The sequence below is a fragment of the Saccostrea echinata genome, unplaced genomic scaffold (assembly GCF_033153115.1).
Source record: "Saccostrea echinata isolate AGI-Se365-2 ecotype Australia unplaced genomic scaffold, CSIRO_AGI_Sech_v1 ptg000030l, whole genome shotgun sequence".
NCBI classification, from domain to species: domain Eukaryota; kingdom Metazoa; phylum Mollusca; class Bivalvia; order Ostreida; family Ostreidae; genus Saccostrea; species Saccostrea echinata.
In genome coordinates, this window is record NW_026889779.1 from 21,405,820 (window position 1) to 21,428,658 (window position 22,839).

A 22,839-nucleotide genomic window follows, 5' to 3' on the forward strand; every position below is an offset into this window, starting at 1 on the left:
GTAGATCTAGCACAAAAAACGTTTTTCCTTTAATTTTTTTTTTAATATTTCAGATATATACATAGATCTATATGAAATTCCCAAAGCTTTTCCATATGAATTCATTCAAAAATTATATATTTTCAATTAAAAACATAAAGAGTTAGACTATTGATTTAGATCTAATAATTCGTTGAGTCTCCGGCCTTGTAACTGAGCCGTAAATATTTGTGAGCGTGCGCAAGAGTCAACGCAGGTCAACTGACCGACTTTTCGTACGAAGACTTGTAAACAATCGTGAAATATTTTTACACGAGCAAATTTGTTTGGGATGGGCTAAGTGGTCACGGTTGTGTAAACAACCTTGTTTATAGGAGAAAAAATATTTTTAATGTAAAATCATCCCGCGTAGCATTTAATCACTGAAGCGTTTTATTAAGACAGATTTTTTTTTCAAATGCAAACACTTTTCCTTTTAAACCTAAATATAGAGAAAAAAATTTCAGTATTTAATTTACTTTATGAAGATATTTAAAGGTAATGTAGATTAACCTTCATTTTTCATACACTGACATGGTTATTTCTGGAATTGGGTCAGCTATTCGCACTTTGTTAATCATTCAAGGTTACCTACGTCATCGAAAGAAGTGTAATCTCAAACCAAAAGCAAACATTAATATTCAAATAAAACATGATTTTTTTATCGCTTTCTTCTGAAAATCAATAATATCTTTCATGCTATATCTTATAAATTGCCATTGTTGAATTGTTTGTGAATCTTTCGTTATTTTTTAAGACACTTGTTTAGAGAGTGTAGTCAGATTATATCCTATTCAAGGAAGTTGTACTGGAATCCAAGGTCATCGGAGGGCGAATCGGAGTAGGGCAAGTGCACTTTATGACGTTATAAACACAGAGAATAACTCATACTCGTCATTTATGATATTGACAGCGCCAGCGACGGTTGGATAGCGGATTACATTACTGCAACGTTTAATAATATTTATTATATTGGAAAATATTTATTTGAAATTATTTTTTCATGGGATTAAGATTTATTTAACGATTTACATCTAAATGTTTGGTAAGTATTTTTTAAATTAAAATATTATCACAGTATTTATTCTTATTTTATTTTTATTTTCAGAAAATAAATATTGCAGTTTTTTATCCTCATGTGCTATTTAAAAGTTTTATTTTAAAAAATTATTCTTTTCTTTTGATTTTTATAATTTCAAACAAATTTAAAAAAATAATATCGAATAAGAGTTTTGTAAACAAAATAAATTATACAATATAATTTTCCTTTATTATATCATTGGTTTCTCCTCTTCTAAAAGGAATTGTTAAGTAAATCTTCTTTTTAAAATAGCAGTTTCCCGTTTGGCCAGACAATGGCTTTGTTGGAGAAACACCGTTGTTAAAAAATGTAGACCAGTAGGTCACCGACTTAACCGGCGCTGAGAGTGGGAATCAAAATTGTGTGCGCTCGTATACGAGTAACACTGTACTTGATGCTAAAGTTGAAACTAATCAAATTACATATTTGTGTTTCCTCTTTTTCAGACTTGACTGTTGGAACTATGTCTCAGTGTTATGATCGGGGATCAGTCTGTGCCTGCCCTCCCGTGTCATACGAACCTCACAAAATGCAGAGACTTATGCCAAGACACAATTTGTTCTACACTATGGATTCTACTCCGAATCAGCCAAACTTGCTACAATCAAATACCTCCGCCCCAATGGACTGTGAAGTAAAACAGAGCAACACTTTGCAAAGTGTCCTCTTGGGAAAAGTCCCTGCGGCCTATTCTCACTTGACTTCCCACAGGAAGTCACCTTATCAACTCAGCCCTCCCCATAGCGCCTCATCTCCCCGAAGGAGTCCCCACACCCCTAACACATTCTTGAACATTCCGTCAAGGACTCCACCTAACGGGTCCCCCCAGTCGTTCCAGTTTTCTCAGGAGGTTCCATTTTCCCGTCAAATGTCTCCACAATATCCTGCAATCTCATCCCCCCACCGCTCATCCCCCCGCCACTTGCCATCACCACATTTGATGGCCTCACCACGCCCCTCACCCTCGCCTCGACATTCGATATCGCCTGCTTCATCTTGTTCAACAGAAATTTGCCAAGAGGAGCCAATTGATCTTTCTTGCAAAGTGTTGAAGGAAGAAAATAATACTCCTAGCGGTGAGGACAAGGACAGTGCAGGATTTTCTTTATTAAGGAACTTACTGTGTGTTGGGAAAAACAATCAAACGGGTTCCCGTAAAACACAGGACGCTGCCAGTGAATACAGCGAAAATGAAAGCTGTTTAGGAGTACAAGTCACTGGAACCACACCGGTTACACTAGCCAAGAAAAATATGTATCCCGTGGGATCGCGTGTGTCGGACTGGCTTGTGAAAATCATCCAATTTGCAAAATCCATTCCGGAATTTGTCAACCTTTCGCACAATGACAAAGTGACATTGATCTTGAATTCTTGGACGCGGCTGTTGCTGTTGTACATGTCAGAGAGTAACTTTCAGTTTGCTGTGACCCCCACTCATTCCGAGCAGCAAAGTGAGGAGGTAGAGGACCCCCCACCCAGCCAACCGACCATGAAATCAGTCGAAAATCTTCAGGGCTTCATCCGCAAGTGCCAAACAATGAATCTTGATCAGAAAGAATATGCTTTCCTTAGAATGGCAGTTTTGTTTAACTCTGGTAAGTTGAATTTTTTATTAACATTTATAGAAATTTGATCAGCATTTTTCTTTTCGATAATGCCAGCAGTATACTGACCCAAACTTGGTCCAAAGTTAGACCGTTAACTTTGCCCTGAAACTGACCGCCGAATGACCACACCTGACATCAGTTAGTGACCGCTTGTTCAACCCCTGATTGCTCTAATCTAAAATCGATGGACACTAAATATAATGAAAAATGTGATACCAAATTTGCATAGCATCATTTAAGTTCATCAAAATTCTTCAGTATGATTTGGAGTTCAAAATCAGTACATGACCCGACAAAGGCCAAGCTGCGAACACAATGGCTACAGCAACAATACGATGAGGTCGGCCACTGACGGTAATTATTGGCAATGGGCCCACGGCCTCCGTCATCCCCAGCCTGGGTCCTAATAATTACTGGTAATCTTTGCAAAAGTCGATGTCCTCCTCACCGATTTTCAGCCCTACTGCGAAAAGCCTTTGTCGACCTTAAAACCCATTACCATCAAGAGGCATCGCCCTGGTGTCAATGTATTAACTCAGAGAGTCAAAAGTATTTTCCTCGTAAACAAATTTACGCATAATTGATATTCATTTATACCGGGTTCCTGATGGAGTTTCTTATTTGTATCTGACCTTTTTCTTTCTTTCTTTTTTCATAGCAACCCTGTACCTTTCGTTCGAGATTCTATCTTTAAATATCCTGAAAGACAGGTGGCCTTTGTAATGCAACAAGGTTATCGTGAACAAAAAGATATCTTTGGTGCTGGAAATAGATGATTGGCATGCTATTCAAAAAACATTTCAAGTGTAAATATACTCTAGTTGTTAAAGAATTACTTTGCCCTTCAGTATTTTCGAACAAAAAAGTTATTGAATACCTCTTATTATTTGCCCTTGACGTAAATACCTCATAAAACCACTGACTAGTGTATCATATGACGACAAGAAATTTGGACAAAGAACTCGCCTTGCCTTTTTTTTGTAATTGGAATTTGATACTCTGCCAAAAAAGGAGGTGGTTTTAACCCGGATTTCGGTACCTACCGCTCCTTTATATTTCAAGGTTTTAAGGGACGCAACATAAAAATATATAAATGTTTTAATATGCTTTATTTTTATCTTGTACAGAAAATTATGAATAAAATTGATCTTTAACTTGATGGCCAGACTACTGCATACATTGCAATCAGGACCTATAAACTTGCGGTATCTAGCCACAGCTCTCGCAATTCCGTTTTGTCAATGGTTGTACTGACGCATTTTCCCGATTTCATCAATAAACAACCCCAGCGTGACTATCCCACTTGCGTAAACAGGACTTAAGTACATACGTTTGTTACGAATGTCGATACCAACCGGGCCTAGTGCTGCTGACCTTATTGTTAAGTTTAAATGTATACAGATATAATTTACTCTTACTCTGTTTGGTCACGTTCATTCAGATGTTTTAACTTTTGTTTTAACAGGATATGTGGGTTTAGATAGACCAGATCAGGTAGAACAACTGAACACATTAATCCAGCAGCTTCTGCAAGAGCATGCGCGCTCTACCCGCCCAAACGACCACCTTCACTACAGTCGAGTCCTGCTTTGCCTCCCTGCCCTTTATGGCATTAACTGTAAAATGATCGAAAATCTCTTCTGCAAGCATATCAACGGAAATATGGACATCGATGTTCTTTTAAAAGAAATGTTACAAAACTTATAGCAATTCCATGAAGTGACTATTTTTTATTTGTTGTTTTATTTATTTTGTGGACTTTATATGGCGCTGGGCGTCCTTATTTTAACCCATCATTCCATGGAGTGTGTGGTTTTCATGAATGCGGAAATATGTTGTCAACACTCCTTGAGATGTATACATGTATGATATTATTTCTTGTCGAGAGCCGTGGTAGGCGCACCTTTTATTCCCCTTCACAGCTACATGAACATATTTTGATGATTAAGATAGTTGAGTTATTGACCTTGATATTATTCGTCCAGGGATCGCTGACCTGCCGTTTACGGTGCGAGCGTTCAGTCAACTCACCGTAAAAAAAATACATTATACTCAACTATGCTTAGACTTTTGGTGAATTACAACAAAAGTGTGTGAAAAGAAGATCTTTGGGGATGAAAGAAATCGATATTGAGATTTCATGTCCTCCAGTGCGTCAACCCTTCTTGTCACTGCCCTGTGTATCAGAAAATGAGAATGAATAGTCACTATGTATATTTCTGATTGTCGTAAACATATGAGTATATGTCATATCCATTTTAATTTATTTTTCTTTTTTTAAAAAACTATTAAAATATATGATAACTCTGAATATTTTCTTTCTTTGTTTTTTATCTTTGACAACACAGATACATTTAGATTACAAACTTTTAACAACAACAAAAAATCAAGTAAACAAATGGCAATGACTTAAGGACCTTGGGGGAAAAACAAGGTTATCGTTCTTTTGTGACGTCACCTAATGGGAAGTTGAAAACATTGACCTGACTGAGATCAGTGATCTATTATAAAAGAGGAATTAGGTCACCTACTATTTATCATTAATAATAAATAATGTGTGGTTTTTTTCACCAGTCTTCTGCAGAAGCGGAAAGAACCTTGCCCGTGTTTTAAAGCTTAATCAAAGAAAGTGTGTGTCTTTGAGAAATGTCAGGCGGCCAAAAAGTAACGGTGTATACGTCAGACATTGATGTCGACCGATATTTTATATAAGCCGTTTTCGATCAAAGTTTTGACTTTTTATGAGTTTGTAGTGTTTTTTTTTTCTTTCTATTTTTTTCACATTATAAAACGCAAATTATCCAAACCGTTCTACAATTTGTCTTCTAATATACATAATTACACATGTATTCCAAGTCTGTAATTCGACAGTTGTATTTTGAATTTGAAACTGATCATACGCGTCTGATCATACACCCAGGTATAGTAAATGATTTGAAGGTGGGGTATGGAGGCCTTCTCTTCCTAACAAATGAATATTTAGATGAATAAACCATTGTGATCAGCAGATTTCACAAATTAAGTTAAAGTATTTTATGCCTTACTGTCAATTGTACAAATTGTGGCAATTTTTCTCTTAATGCCAATATGTTTAATTAATTTTTTATAAATAAAAATCCGTTCGCAAATTGTAGCTCCTTTCTTGGAACTGAGGCTTTAAACATGCTTCGAACATACATTACCAAAATTATTAGTACATGCTTGCATATCAATGTGAGAAAATGATTTTTAAAAACATTTCCATTCCCGTAAAACTTTTACACCCTCCCCCCCATTGCGACCCCATTCTTGCATCGGGGTTCATACCTACCTACCTAGTCCTTGTTGCACCCGGAGGCACATAGGGCAAGGACTAGGGATTTCCACTGTTCTCTGTTCTCGGGTTCATAGTCTGAACAAATGCACAAAACATTGGGCTGGTTAATTAACAAAACATTGGGCTGGTTAATTATCTAACTATTTGACTAAACAAGTATAGCTTTTTCAAAAAGCTTTGCCGTCTTTAGCAACACTTAAACAGTAAACTGGTATAAGCCTATCATGCCGTATTATTCTTCAGTATTGTAGTTTTCTTCCAAGTTCTTGGCTTTGTACATCTGTCATGTTGTAAATTTTGAATTTAGTTGTCATGTTGTAAATTTTGTATTTACTGCCACCCGGTAAATTCAAAACTTTTGAGTACATTTTTGTTATTCAAAAGTTTTGAATTTACCGGGTGGCAGTAAATACAAAATTTACAACATGACACATCTTTAACAGCTTTTTACAGACATTAGCTCTACCAGATAAACGAAGGAAAAAAGAATAAACACAATTTTCAATGTTTGCATGCATAAAAAGAACATATTCTGTTAACCATGAAAATATAGAAAAACATAATAATTAGATGCTCTAAAAAGTTGGTCGTTTTCATTTATTGCAATTTTCTTTTGATCGTTTTGTCGATTTTTTAAAGATTGAAAATCTTGAAATGTTGTTAAGTCGTACGAAGTTAGACCGCCAGAAAACTATATCTCCCTTGCCTTGAACAGCATTTCAACCAAATGAAATTATTGAAAATTTCACATCATGCATTTTCTACCAATCAAAGAAAAGAAGAAGCGCACAGTTCGAAGACTGTAAAATACTTCAACTCTGTGTCATGTTCTAAATTTTGAATTTACCGGGTGGGAGTAAATACAAAATTTAGAACATGACAACTTAAATTTTGTATTTACTCCCACCCGGTAAATTCAAAAGTTAGAACATGACATCTGTATACCGTATTCCAAGGAAGACGGTCAGTATGGCATCTGCTGTTAATTTTTTAGAAGATCCTTTTTTTCCACATTTTTTTCATTTCTCAATCTGATTAAAATCAGATCCTTTGATCTGCTGGCATGGATTGCGACGCAAGGACCTGAGGAGACCCCATTCAGGTTAAAGGGTCTGATTTTAATCACTGCAGGGCTCTCCATTCAAAGTCCAAAGGCCTCATTCCCTATTCAAAAAAGGTACCTTTTTCCTAATTGAAGTGTTGATTTCGCAATTGTTAGCCCCCCCCCCCCCCCGAAAAAATTAAAGAACATTTAGTAAGATAATTTTTGTAATTTCTAAACTTGTTAATATTCATATTCCTCTATATTGCAAAGCAGAAAGAACAAGGTTCAAGTAGGGCCTTTTTTGGCCCTGTGAATTTTTGACAAATCAAAGCTGCTCAGTATTATTTGAAAATACATTAAATTTTACTTGAACCTTTGGTGACTGAAAATCAAAAATGGCGTAATTTTCTCGCTTGTCGATGGATTATGGCGTCATGAATTGTGTCATTATCCTCAAATCCTGAAAATTTCTTTGAAAATGGCCAAAACTTTAAGTTGTTTTTCAATATTTTGCATAGACTCCAACCTCTTATCCAAAATATCCAATTATATAATGAAGAACTGTTTGAGAAGATTATAATCAACGTTTCATTTTTTGGATCGAGGGATGGGCTTATATTTTAATTCTTTGCTGAAGGTACTCAAATACACCCATTTTCTTCATAAATGTAATTCAAGAACATCGTAATTTCACAAAGCCTGCTTTTCAATACCTGGACTCTCAGAGGAAACTTTTTGTAGGAAATAAAAGCTCTAAGTCTCTTTATATTGTTCGAATATGGGGCATCGGGACTTGGTCAGCTTTGGTAGATGCGCTAGGCCATTTTACGGATAAAGTTAACCTAGCTCTTAAGTTGATAACAAACATAGAAACCCAACATATAATGATTTTGATGTATAATTAATTTCACAAAATTCCTAGTAGGTCGCTAATTTTTCCCAAGAAGTGGTTTGAGAGACCTATAATCAAACTGCTACATTCCCATGTCTAACTCTGAACCCCTTTTGCGACTTCACACTATAGCCCCAGGTGCCATGAGTAAATCTAATTCAACATTATACGGAGGTGCATGTAAATTAATTTGAATAATTATATATCTTTTATCCCGAGGAAAAAAATTCTAATACTAGCACATGTAGATCTGTATACGAAAATATATAAATTCGACCCCATATTGTGGCCCCATCCAAGCCCCGAGGACATGACTTGAAGTATTCTGATTCTAAACTAAGCGGAGCATCCCCTCGCGGCAGGAACTTCACCGGTAATGGCAATGTCTCCATACGAGAGAAAAATTCTCAAGAGGGACGTTAATGATCTGAAGATACAATCATCTAGTTAGGTTTAAAATAAGGTAACGAAAATAAAATATGTTGCAGCACTAATTATTTTTTTTTACAAAATCATCGGGGGGGGGGGGCGGTCATTTTTAAACCAAAGTGCATAGCATCCGGGGGGGGGGGATAACATGCATATGTAACTGGGCAGTTTCCCTTATTCCTAACAGAAACATATCACGTATGCTCTAAGTTTCAGTAATTTACCTTCCTACTAGGTATATCTCAAAGTTGCATACTGTATGCATAAAATCTGAGAATACCCACGGAGACAATATTTTTTCGTAATAAAAATGACAATATACCGCCGTTGAGAGGTCACTGAAACCATAGACCTAAACTTGCAAAATGTCTTTATAGCTTTCAGGAATTACGTGTGCCTCACGAATAAATTCCATGTTGTAAACATACACCTGTGGAAATTTGGTAATGAAACAGCGACGTTCATCATATTATTTCAATTACTCAGCATCCGAGATGAAACTTAATTCATACAGACTGTCTCAAGATACGCACAATAATAAGACAATACGCAAAAATTTAATACAGTTGAGTGAACTCACTGAAGCGAGTCTATCGAAGCGACCCGAATTTTCCAAGGTTGATTAGGCGGAAGCGAGTATTGTCAAGTCGTACATAAAATTTCAGGGTTTGAAGGTAGTAAAAACGCAATATTTTGAGAAATATTTCACCGGTTTATTGAAAATGAATAGGGTTCGTCCTTTTACGATGCTACATAAGTATGTGGAAGCTGAGAATTGATAGTCTAAAGGTTCTCTTTGAATCTTCGCCAGAAGCTGTAACGGACACACTAACACACTAACACACACACATACGCACAGTAGCGATGCTATATCCCCTCCGCAACTAGTTGCGCGAGGGGATAATAACAAGAGGATGCCTGAATGTATCAACATGGCTAATGGTCACCTTGTTGTTCTTGAAAAACAGATTTCCTACGATTTTTCCTTTATGTTCCCTTGTATAAAATCTTGAACCCTTATTTTGGCGCCCTCCTATCCCTAGGGACAATGATTTAAATAACTTAAAATTTAATCTCCATCGTTCTTAGAACGCCTTCATATAATTTTTGTCTTTTCTGGCTAAAAGATTCTTGAGAAGAACATCTGTTTCATATTTGGATATTTCATTAGAAAAAGACGTTAATGTTAACCTTACAACAAAAATTTATGAGAAACGTGTTGGTTTCAGCTTTTCTATCGTCAAAGTCCCTTATTTATGTAGCAAAATGCCATCATCACCCTCATACTGAGTTTGATTCCCAGTGGATTCAATATACTAGAGTATGCACTACGTACGAACAATTTCTCAAACGAGGCAAGATACTGACAAATAAGTTGATGAAACAATTATATCAAAAAATTTTATGGTCGATACAATGATCTTGTCAGCAAATACAATCTATCATTAAATCGAATGTTGAATGACGTTTTTCATACAAATTGAAAGGCAAATATTTTCACATTGAATTGTCTACTGATTTTTTCCGTTTGCCCGATCATGACAAGGAGCACACGGCGGGTGTGACCGGTCAGCAAGTGATGCGTACCTGATCCCCCACTCTGACGTTTTTAGAGGCCCGTGTTTGCTCTGCTCCAAATTTGGATTGTACTTTTGAACTTGATTACAAGTTCGTTATCTTCATATTTCATTAATGACTCCACCAATTGTCACTACTTCTTCATTATCTCCTCTTGAATTTGAGAGTGGTACTTCATTTGATCAAATTTGAACCCCATGTCTAAGAATACTCTGTGGAAGTCTCTTTAAATTGATTTATTGCTTCTTGAAAAGAAGTTGAAAATATTAAAAAAAAATTACAAGGGATTCAACTTGTTCGACAAGGAGCCACGTCATAAGGGGCAAATGTTGAGAAATATGTATAGTGAAAATTATTTTCAAGAACCATTTGACGAAATCAGAGAAAACTTGTGTAAATTTTTCCCTATAAAGTGTAAATCTATGTTTGTTCAAATTATGTCACCCAGGGCTAGGGAGGGGCTTCAAAAAGGGGGCCAAAGTTTATTAGATGGGGATGTGTAAGAAATATCTTTAAAATATTGTCAAGAAAACCTAGCTAGGGCATAATTTATCAAATACAAGTAATAACACAAACATCCTTAGATAGTGCTAATAGGATTTTTTCAGGACACCCCCCCCCCCAAGGGGACAGGAAGGATTCATAATAAGGGATCATGGTTTTAATAGGAATATCTAGGATTTTTTAAAAATCCAATTGCAAAGAACAACAGGGCTATAATTAGTCATATTAATATGCAAGTATTTTCAAGGAGTGCAAATTCAAGTTTGTTTTTTTTTTTTTCAAGTCAAGCAAGTAGGGGTGGGGCCATAAAAGGGAATTAAAGTTTTATATGGGAAAATATAGGGAAAATCTGAAAACATCTTCTCAAGGCCAGCAAGATCACGATTAGTCATATTAGTATGCAAGCATCTTCAGGTATAATAGATTCAAGATCAAAGCATGGACCTCGGGGATAGGAGGGGCCACAGCAGAGGAATAAAGTTTCACATCATAATATACAGGTAAAATATCTTTTCAAATCTTCAACTCAATATCAGCAAGGCCTTGAATAGTCAAATTATAGGCATTCCCAGGAAGTGCAGATTCAAGTTTGTTCAAATCGGCGCCCCCTGGGATAGGATCGGACCAATATATGGATCGGAATTTTACGTAAGAAATATAGGGGGAAATCTTTAAAATATGAATCTCAAGCACAGAAGGACCACAATGTGTTTATTTTGTTTTGTCAATGATTGCATATTGGTATATAAATATCTTATCGATATAAAATATGGGGACACAAGGACATACTGGGTCCTTTATTCATCCAACAGGATACCGTTTTAATAAGAGCGGAAGTCCTCTCTTAATAGAGTAAGTAGAGAAGCCTATATTTTGCCACGTACTGAATGACAATAATATATCCTCATGATTTTCTCGTTACTACTTTTCCACGAAATGTTGAAAGATAGAAAAAATGAACTGAATAATTGTTCAAAATATCACATAAAATTTAAGAAACTGTAAGTACTTTACACAAGTAAAAAGGTTGAAAAATACACAAAATAAAGTGACATAAAAATTTACATGTTCATTAATATACTTGACCTATTATATATTACATGTATCTATAGCCACATACAGAATATCTTTTACTGCATGGATGAGAATTGAAATGTAAAGATAACGAACAAACTGTGAGCAGAGCAAACACGGAAACTGAAAACATCAGAGGTGGGATCAGGTGCCATGGAAGAGTTAGCATCCTCTGTCGACGACCGATCACTACCGCCGTGTGTCCTTTGTTGTCGGGTAAACAGAGAAATCTATATCAATTCAATATATAAAAATAATGGCCTGACAATTTGTATGGATGACGTGAGTCAACATTCGACCTATAAAGACAGATTGTATTTGCAAACAAGGCCATCGTATCGACCATAGAATTTGCGAAATGTTGATTTTAAACGAGATTGTTGATATCCTGGTATTATCAACTTATTTGTCAATAGCTTGACTCTTTTTTAAAATTGTTCGTTCGATCATAGAACATGTTCTTGCGAATCGAATCAACTGGGATACATATATGCAGGTGATATATAATAGTAAATTGCTACATAATAAAGGAAGTTGACAATAGAAAACATGAAATCATCACGTTTATCATCAAGTTTATTTTTTGGTTTGCCATTGTCTTTCTCTAGATAAATCTCCAAATATTAAACAGACGTGAAGACTCTGTGGCTTATTTAATTTCGAGTTCAGTGGGGTATATTGAATCAACTATGAATGAGATATTGTTAATTGATAAGAAGTCATCGATATATGTCTAAATGTCGAACTGGGGGCTCATCATGATCATGTACTTCCTCTTTTCATGAGAATGCATTTTTCTATCATTATTTCTCATAAGCAAATAATTTTGTTCACACAAAACTTAATGAAAATTTTGGATTATTTCTTTTTGTAAATTCATTATTGTTATATATGTCTCTCGTTTCTTAATGTTTGATTTGAGGCAACACTGACATATGACCTAAAAGTCTTTTTCAATAATTGGGTGTTTAATGAAAATATAATTGATCTACCTTTGGCAAATAAGTCCACTGTATAATCAAAGTACTGAAAGTACTGAAAGCCGGGCTTTAATATGTTCGAGTGTATTGTCTAATCCTAAATTAGTAAATATTTGAAAATCTTTCTTTCTGATCATTGATATTTAACAGGTAGAGTTTGTATGATTATAATTAACAATAACCCATCTACCAATAAAATTTACGGTCCAGAACCCAACGTTAAGACCCCAGGATAGGACTTCGTGATATTTTTAATGAAAATACATTTATACCTTTCTAAACATTAAGCTCACAATGGTTATGCATGGTAACAGTGCACTTTGAGTGGTTTTGCTGATTCATACAGGCACATATATAGTATCGGAGGAGCTAGGGGTGTCACCATTTTTCAAACATAAACTTTTACAATGGACAATGTACATTGAAAGGTTGATTGACTCTTCGCAATCAAATTTAAATTGGAACTTTCAACTCACTCTTCGTAATATAAACCAGGTATTTGTCACGAGCGACGAACAGATTTACTAAAAGCAAAATGGATAGTCTAATTTTGATTAGATTGTACCCATCATTTTATTGTAGCATATTAAAAGTACGGTAATTTGGTAATGAATTAATGAAATTCGAAATGTGAAAGTAAGTTGTAGCCCACCCCTACTCCTTCTCCAACGGAATAGGATTTTCGGGTTTGGACAATTCTCCTTTTTTCTGATAATGATACTACATGCCTGTATTAATCAGAAAAGAAATATTCTTTATTTTTGGTCCTCTAGGAAACCAGCTGCACGAAAATTATAATTATCTAATCTTTATGACATGAATATGAGTCTAGTTCTAGTTCCAGGTTCGGCCATAATGGTCATTGCCTGAGAAAATCATGATGTATTCAGGTCTTTATGGCTCGTACATAGATGGCTCTTCATTCTGAACAGGAAGTTTTGAAGCAAAGACTAACCAACTTTTTCTGAAAAATTATAATGTGTTGTACTTAGATAAAGACTAATGAACATTTTTATATGTTGTTTTCTTTTAATTATATATTAACATAAACGATTTTTATTTCCCAGCACCCTTGAGAGCTTGCGTGTGTTTTAAGACCATTTTTTTTTTTGGAATGCGCGCACACACTCAATATACTGTAAAGCGCTTATGGAGCACATGCGAGATGAATCCAAGGTGACATACCATTGACTTTTCACTAAAAATTTGATCTGAATTTGTAAGCATAAAAATTTTCGACGCTAAATTGATTGTTAAATGGGTATAAATAATTTATATATTATACATAAACATATTCACATGAAATTTCTATCTTAAAGTTTACGTTTTTATTTATTTATATTCCATGCTTCACAGAATATAAATCTTTATCCCAGTCATTTAAATTAATACTATTAAATTAAAATATTAACCAAATGGAATCGCATTGTTTATTTCATATTATGAAAGAAAACAAATAGTTTTGAACTTCATTTACATCACCTTTACACAAGATCTTAGTCGCCCGCGTGGCGCAGTGGTAAGAGCGTCTGCTCTAGAGTCGCGAAGTAAGGAGTTAATCCTTACGTCGCGGGTTCGAATCCCACTGTGGGACGTGGAGACCGGTACTTCCGTTGAGACCGTATAAACCAAGGGCCCGTGTCGCAATAGGTGCTTGCACGAAAAAGATCCCTCACTGCTCAACGGCCGTAAGTGCCGAGTATAGGACAAAATTTGGAGCTCTCCACCGGCAAGTGGTAGTGTCTCCATATGAATGAGTGAGGGACGTTAAACAACATACAAACAAACAAACACAAGATCTTAACCATCATAAGGATTTCTGTTCGAAATTATTTATTAGAAAGGAGAAAGTTAATTTAATTGCATTCAGGGTTATCGAAGTAATACCGTATTTTCAAACCCTTTTCTTTAAACGCATTCAAATTTTAACTTTTTTATTTGAGTAGTAATATATTGAAAACATTTCAGCATTACCAGTATTACAACTGTAAGATTAATCTTCGTGAATATTTACATACATACATCATTAGGCTAAAAAAAAAAATTGTTTGTTTCCGGTTATACCCGACTGACCTCCTACACATTTTTTTTCAGAAAATTACGAGTATCCGTAACTGTCTCTTTGTTTTACGAATTCGTAATGGCGGCGCACTTGTTTGCTGCAAGTAGTCGGTGTTCGCTGTTATTTTATGCCGTTAATATAATCATAAAATCATCATCTTTTTGCAATTATTTTGAAAGGAAAAATTTAATAAATTGTCTCCTGTTAAGCCGTTTTCACAAGATCAACCCTGAAAATATCAGCAGGAATTAACACGGTATCGTACCAAATTACATCTAATAAATGACCACCGATGTTTTTAAAATTTATTATTACATTAAATTTCTTGCCATTCAAGACACCTTAATGCTATACTGATCTTAAAAAAAATTACAGATATCACGACATTGTCAGTGGGCTTACTGTTTATACATGCATCACGGACGTAAATAAATATAGGTCAGACTAATTAAAATATAATATCAGTAAACGAACAAAAAATGTCATACAATTTTTTTTAATTCTACCAATAACATATGGCTAGTGAGGGGAATATATAAGTCATTTGTTTTATTTAATTTCACTAATTTAAACATTTAAGGTCACTAATTTTAACTTTTAAGAAAACAATTTTTTACAAAAAATGTTTGTCTGTCAATTGCCAAACTTTTTTTAAAAAGAATGTTGAACCATATGGTTTGCTGATTTTTCTTTAGATAGATTTGAATTAGAATTTAATTTAAAAAAAAAAAATAAATTCATATTGGTTTAATAATTTATGTAATTCATAGTTAAAGAAATGCACATTTTTAGAGATATTCTTAAAGTTTCAAACAAACACTACTTTTATCGCCGACTAGATACACCAGATACACCATGTACAATTGTCAGGCGACCTAATTCAGGCATAACGCACATTAATTAATTCTTTAAACTCCAATTTACTTATCTATTTATTTGCTGAAAGACAAAACAGAGAATATAACCACTCACATAACATCGACGAAAACGATATGAAATATAGGCAACCTGTCGAAAAGCCCGCGCTTATTGAAAATAGTTCGCTTACAATATGCATTCAGTAGCGTATGTGCACAAATTGTTATATCACGATAATAATAAAGTAAATATCTAATTCCTCTTTCAATTTAATTCTCAAACAAAAATATTGATCAATTAACAATTCCGTAGATTGAGATGTAAAAAAATATTTGTTTAAGTATCGTCTTTCAATGTGACTATTTTGTTTATCGGAAGCGTCTGCTTTGACGCTGTTAGGCTTTTTGTTTACTTTTCTGAACATGTGCTATTTATAGTAAGGCAGTCGATCACGATGCCTACAGCCAGGACTTTGCTTTCAGCAAAGCCCGGCTAAAAATATACTTTGACTTATTTTTCTGCAACAAACCTATAGGTGGCCAGGAGAGATGTCAAATCAATACATATAATTATACGGGTTCACAATCCCTTGAACTATATGTCATGCATGAAAAATAACGCAAACTGCGAGTGAACTATCCTTTGCAGTTGGACTTGTGAATTATAAAAAAGTACGCATTTTCATATGTGTGTGATTTAAGTATGTATGCATATAGATAGTGTATATATAAACAAATACTTTTGCTCGGAACTTATGTAAATGTACAATATATTGGTTTAATGACAGTCATTATAAGTATTGTATATATAGGGAAAGGTTTTCCTAAGTTGTTAGAATTTGTAACCAATCCCTTTGTATTAATTATGCAATAAAATATGTTCAAAACAAACTGGTTTTTCCCCTTTTTATGCCCGTTTTCCCTTTCAATCATGCAACTCTCTCTTGTGTATATGTATATTGTATTACATGTATATGACTATGTATGAGTATTAAGGACATACGCAAGGTACCTTACCTACTGATAATTTTTCAAGATATTCTTAATGTACGATTATATGCCATCAGATGTTCGTAGACAAAAAGTTAGCATTATCTGGGGTTTTGAAAAGATATCAATTGATGAAAATTCTTGTACAATTAAAAAAAAAATACAAAAAAATTACTAAACATATATTCTAGATGTTTTGTTTATATCCAAACTTGTTTTAGAAGAAGTGTACAGCAGCATATACAGACATAAAAATGTAGCACACAGTTTCTTTAAGTATTGGAACTCTTCAACTCCAGGGGAAAAGACAATAAAGTTCAAACTACGTTGCGTATGTCCTTAACAGTGTAGTTTCTTTTTTGTCCCTTAAGGGCCCTTAATTGGTCAATAAGCCAGTTGAATTGAATTGAAATTTTAAAATTATGTGGACGTTTAAACACATATCTTTTCCCTAATAGTGACAATGGCATTGCAGGGAGAACACATATCCAACTCAAAATTTGGATCTGTAGCACTGATCAAAAAAACGCCTCCATCTGATTGTTTTATTTCCTTCATTATTGCTACTGTTTACCTGATGTATGGAAAGGAATGAAGTTGTATTTTGCTGATATAGTCCCCCATATGTGACATCTACTCTGTAACATCTCTGTCATAAGTGCACAAAGGGAAGTTTGCTTCACCTCTCTGTAACTAGACAGACGTGTCCTTGATTTGCCCCGCTGACCGTCGTCTGCACAAATGGACAGTGGTCAAGAAGGCATGTGTCAAACAAGTGTGGGCAAAGGCTATTTACGTATTGGTTTATTCAGAGTTCGACAGATGAAAGAAAAAGGGAATAGTAAAATCTTTAAAAACAAAAAGACAAAAAAGAAGGAGAAGAAAACTTGGACTAATTATATAGGCGTGTTCCAAAAATGATTTGAATGTTTGCAAGTGCAGCTCCATTAACAAACGTCACGCTATATTTTCGTCTGATGAGTATGGGACAAAAAAGAATCGTATGGGTTTTAAATGTAGATTGTTTAAACTAGGTTTAGCTTGAAGTAAGGGCACTTATGAATATCACAAAATTTGACATTACAACTATTGTGTCAGTAGGGTAAAGCTAAATAAAGCAAGCGAAGGCCGTGACATACATCTCACTACAATGGTGTGTAGCCCTGGCACATTGCCAGGGTCCGGATCATTTGTCTTGGCCGTGCTTGTAAAGCGGGTAGGAGGCAGATAAGGCCATTTGTTGTCGTTATGAATGAAGAAAATATGGGACATCTGATCGTGATCAATACTATTACATTGCAAATTTTGGATATTTTCTTTAGTAATTCACCGGGAACACATGGTCCCAGTTTGGCCTGATACGAAAAATTGATATATGTTGAGCATCGTATTCATATTTTTTAATATTGAGTCAACATTTTGCATTGATGAATAATTTATTCGACCAACGTTTTCAAAATGCTGTAATGAAAATAAAAAGAAAAGAAAAGAAGTAAATAAATAAAAATTTGGTAAACAAAAATACCAGTAATATTTTGTTTTTGTTTTTTTCGACGCCTACAATATAAATCTGACGTTGTTTACTCATTTTACTAGTAAGTCATGTGAAACTTAAAAAAAAATAGTTTGCCTTCATTCAAACAGCAGTGCACAAGGTCAGAAAAACTGGTTTTCAAGGTCAAAGTGCATGCACACACTTACAAAATCATTCTATTTTTCCATGCTTGGAGGAATCCGAGAATTTTTATTATATTACCTGATTTCCCTACTTTCAATGACCTACAACCAAATATAGTTGCCACGTCTAAGGATATTAATATATATATATATATATATATATATATATATATATATATATATATATATATATATATATATATATATATATATATATACATGTACTTTGATTTTTGATTTTCACCGGAAATAGCATTTCTTTCAAGGGGATGTAAAACAATTAAGTTGTTGGGACTCTAAATATCATAGTACAAAATTAGTTTAGAATTTATATGAAAATTTCTCAAAGAGAATCTTGAGGAAATATCTGCATCAAAAATATTAAAAACTCTATTTCACGATACTAATTTGAGATACGAAACAAATTTCTTGGACCTGAAATGCATTTACAATTTCAATTATTAGTCTCGATAGAACAGTATATATGAAGTTCTTTCAAATGTTGCAACTTGGAAAATGAATCCAAGTTATGCAAGCAAAATTAAAATTACACTGTAGCTCCTTCAGATCCAAAATTAATAAAGAATATTTACAAGTTGTATTCAGCAATTGCTAAGGATCCGTTTCTCTTTTGTAGGTTAGGATTGGTTATCCAAGAATGCTTTGTGTAGCACGGTTACCTAAATCTTGAATTCGTTCTTAATTGCAAAGGTATTGCAAATCCTACATTTTTAGATCAAGTTTGAATCTGAAATATTTAGGTCAACGTTGAGCAAAGTTCAGTGGTCCTTTGAAGCCGTGTATCATAAAAAGCTTGTAAAGCAGTTGTTTTCTCAGAACCTTTTTTTTTTTTAATCTAATGAATATTTTCCTTTTCATTTACGTCTACATTCAGATACATCTCAAGAATATATTATCTAGTTTAACTAGAGTATAATTACAATTACCATACCGACAATACATCTAAATATATTTATACATGACCACGTTTTCCCCTTGACTCTAAGTCGGTCGTGGTATTTCTCATTAACTTTTTATTGAGATGATTTTCAGATTTTTCGATTAATTGCTTCAGCATTTTCTAAGCAGGATGCAAAAGTGAACATAGCTATTTAAGGTGAAGCAATTTCAACTTTCTTTGAAAAAAAAATAGTGTCGTAACATCCGAGAACATTTATGGGCTAATCAAATTGTAGTATTAGAGGAATGAATTTAGACGATATTTGATAAGCAATTCGGTCATGTGTTCACAAAACTTGAGACGATTAGTTAGGAATGCCGATCATTCATTTTATCTCCCGCCGTAAAATTCGGTCGCACATTAATAAGTACAAATATGCCAAGGAGAAGCACAGCCCAGAATTTCCGCCGAGCGACGCGCAACAATGCAAACTCGGGCTTGTTCAAGGTCACAACATCAGATGAACCTCGTGGTTGGACACTGATATTGGAATTCTTTAGCTATTCCTTGTCCTCCTGTGATCCTTTGAAGTTTTCCCCAATAATCCGGTCAGTGGGCCAATGCATTTGGGGGTTGCATCACTGAAATTCCATATCTTCATTTCTTTCTATTAAAAAAAGAGAAAAAAAACTTAGGTGCTCCTGCAAAAACATTATGTACAAAAATAAGTAAATAATATCATGTTTACGAGCAGCTGCATGTATTTTACGAGTCAACCAATAAGACGAAAGTCGAATACATTCATCGATCAACTGTATCCAAACTGTCTACAAGGCAATGCCTTTCATTGAGCATAAACTTGATCTTGGTTGGAGGAGCTAGTAAACTGATTCGTTGATTAACTTAAGTTTTACTGGTAATATAGTAACCAGTTGTGCATTACACTGACGATGTGGCAAAATACACAGGAAACAGCTAAAATTAACATGATCTGATCAATGCAGCGGTTTTTTTTTTTTCAATCGGAAAATTATTAAATGTACTTTAGTTCAACTTTAAGAAATGTGGACCCAAGTTTTGAAATCTTGACGTGTATAATTTGTTCATAAGAAAAGAAAGCACTTCTGTGCTCTTCAAGATTAAGTCTAGCTTTATGTCATTTATGAATGTTTTTGTCCCAAGTTGTTTTTGCACAATTGATTTTATTCATCACGAAAGTACACCTTAGGCTTGCAGCAGTCTATTCTGCACTACGCAACACCGATAATCCATTGCGGGATCTGCCTTTCGTCATTGATTACGATGAAGCTTTAAAAAGCCAATCGCTGTCCTTGTATCAAGTATTGATCGCGTCACAAATAGATGGTACGCAGAAATAGGTTAATTCATTTTTTCCATCAGTGCAAGTATGGCCCTGGTGTTCTGTGCACTTTACAAGGTTATTTCGGGATAATTGGACATAAAAATCGACAAAATATTCATGCACTGCAAAAATTCGAACAGTGTGATATTTTTAAGTACCCGTTTTAGCTATGTTGCACCACAGGCATTTCAGATGACGTCATAAATGCTGCTGTAGCTGATTACCATTTACAAGTCTAAAGTTTTACTTATATACTTATCATTACCCACCACCGACTTTATTCGATCCTGTTGAATATATATAAATATTGGTAACAGAATACGTGGGTGGCGCATACCGCTAAAGGCTACCCATACATATTAAAATCATACAACCTTTTCCTACCAAAACTCGGTGAATTATGAATATCACTTTATCGTTAATAGCAGCTGGATTTTCATTCAGCTATTGAAGAGTCGTGAACTATTTTAACAAGTAGGTACCTTCTCTAGGCTGCAGGGGATGTTACCATACTCGGAAATTGACGTTTGATCTTGTCTTCTTATAACGGTAAATTCGGTTAATTACAAATTTATGAAAATCATTCGAATACGATTCGCTGATAAAACATAACTACATCCAGATGTTTGAATCAGCCGATAGATGGTATTTAAAGTATGGGAAAATGTGTTCCATAATCATTATTATTCGGATTGCCAATTTGAAACATTTCCAAAGTCATATCAAATAGTGAGAATTCTTCCATTGTAACCATAGTTAAAACAAAATAATCGACTAGGATGCATAATCTTAGATGCATATATATATATATATATATATATATATATATATATATATATATATATATATATATATATATATATATATATATATATATATGCATAATCATAGGTATATAACATGAAGTATTATGCACTTATAAGAATATGCACTGTTTGTCTTGGAGTCTGTCGTAAAATCTGTCGAATATTGATTGGTTGAAAAGAAATGCGAGGTAAGAAAATTAAAAACATGTATGGGCAACAGCCTATGAGTAATTCGAATTGATAACAGTGGTTGTTTTTCTCGTTTCTATCTTCCTATCAATTTTTCCTTAAGGGTACATCGAACCGCAAAAAGAATGCAGTCTGTCCATTATATATGCTATCCTTATTTACATATTGACGTGCGGTCAGCGGTGCTAGTTATTGAATTATGATACTAATTTCTTGCAAAATTTGTTACATTAAAATTAATTGGGTAGATAACAAGATGTAGACGATTTCTATCATTCGCCAAATTGAGATCATTAAACATTTGTTTAACTTGTCTTATAAACACCCCCATATTCAGGGTTTTTTTTTTCATTCAGTCTTCAACAGGATTCATGCCCCCTTCATTCCTCACCAACCCCGAGGTGTATTTTTTTCCAATTCACCCTTATCCTCTTATTTATAGAAATGGGGGTATATGATACGAAGAAGCACGTCTACGAAAAGACAAAATAATGATTTTTGTAAAAGATGCTACTATTACACTCATTTGTGTACATCCAAGCCTTAATCGCCTAAACAAGAATATCTCGCCTGAACTTCTGTAAACCAGTGACACTTTTATAAACATTATTGAAATATCACATAGAAGATATACTATAAAGATGTTATCTCAGATGATACAAGATATGCACCCTGTTTATTTCACAATATATAAATATTGCATGTAGTTGAGTGTAACATTGAAAATTTTCACCCCAAGAAAGCCATTGTCAACCGAGGCGCAGCCGAGGTTGACAATGGTTTTCGAGGGGTGAAAATTTTCAATGTTACACTCAATTACATGCAATATTTATTATATTATACTGAATGTTTTATATAAATACATATAACAGTGAACCTTGCGCGCATAAATTCTGCGCAGTCGCTATTTTTTGGAATAACACCCGTCGTCAAGCAATGTTAACTGTTACTACGCTGGTGGGCGTGGCTTCATTATTCAGCGGGTAATAGTGTTTTTTAACAAATGTTTCTCGACGAATCAGATTCAACTAATTTACATGAAAGTATAATATAATCAATTAGCAGTCGACAGAGACGGATACTGGAGGCTTATAATCTTATAGTATTATTATTTATTTATTGCTTAAGACATACATCTTATCGCATTTCAACATATAATACAAAATATTACAAAATGGCATTGTATAGCGGTCCTTATTGATTACAAAAATATAATACAATATAACAATCATGATTTCATGGAGAATTACCATATGAGAGAATGCTTTCTCTCAATTTAAAAGCAAAATGAATATATTTCCCTAAATTACAAAGATCATGGACATTGCGTGTACCTAATAATTGTACAAATTTAAAAACAGATGGTTTTTGCCAGTAATACAATTTGATATATTTTTTACGGAGCTTTTCAAAATGTGGACAAATTAAAACAAAATGGTATTCATCCTCTATTTCACTTTTACACATTCT

The 22,839-nt window shown here is 34.2% G+C and overlaps 1 protein-coding gene across 1 annotated transcript; it reads left to right on the top strand.

The window, feature by feature from the left end:
• Positions 1–884: 884 nt before the first annotated feature.
• On the top strand, positions 885–5,017 carry LOC133197518 (uncharacterized). Its single transcript, XM_061333595.1, has 3 exons — positions 885–1,063; positions 1,546–2,694; positions 4,172–5,017. The coding sequence occupies exons 1-3, from the start codon at positions 1,057–1,059 to the stop codon at positions 4,411–4,413; spliced, it is 1,398 nt and encodes a 465-aa protein (XP_061189579.1). The 5' UTR covers positions 885–1,056; the 3' UTR covers positions 4,414–5,017.
• The last annotated feature ends 17,822 nt before the right edge of the window (positions 5,018–22,839 follow it).

Bases quoted from the DNA above. Each gene is read 5' to 3' on its own strand.
- LOC133197518 (XM_061333595.1), top strand. The intron at 2,695-4,171 runs GTAAGTTGAATT...TTGTTTTAACAG, and splicing joins GGCAGTTTTGTTTAACTCTG to GATATGTGGGTTTAGATAGA.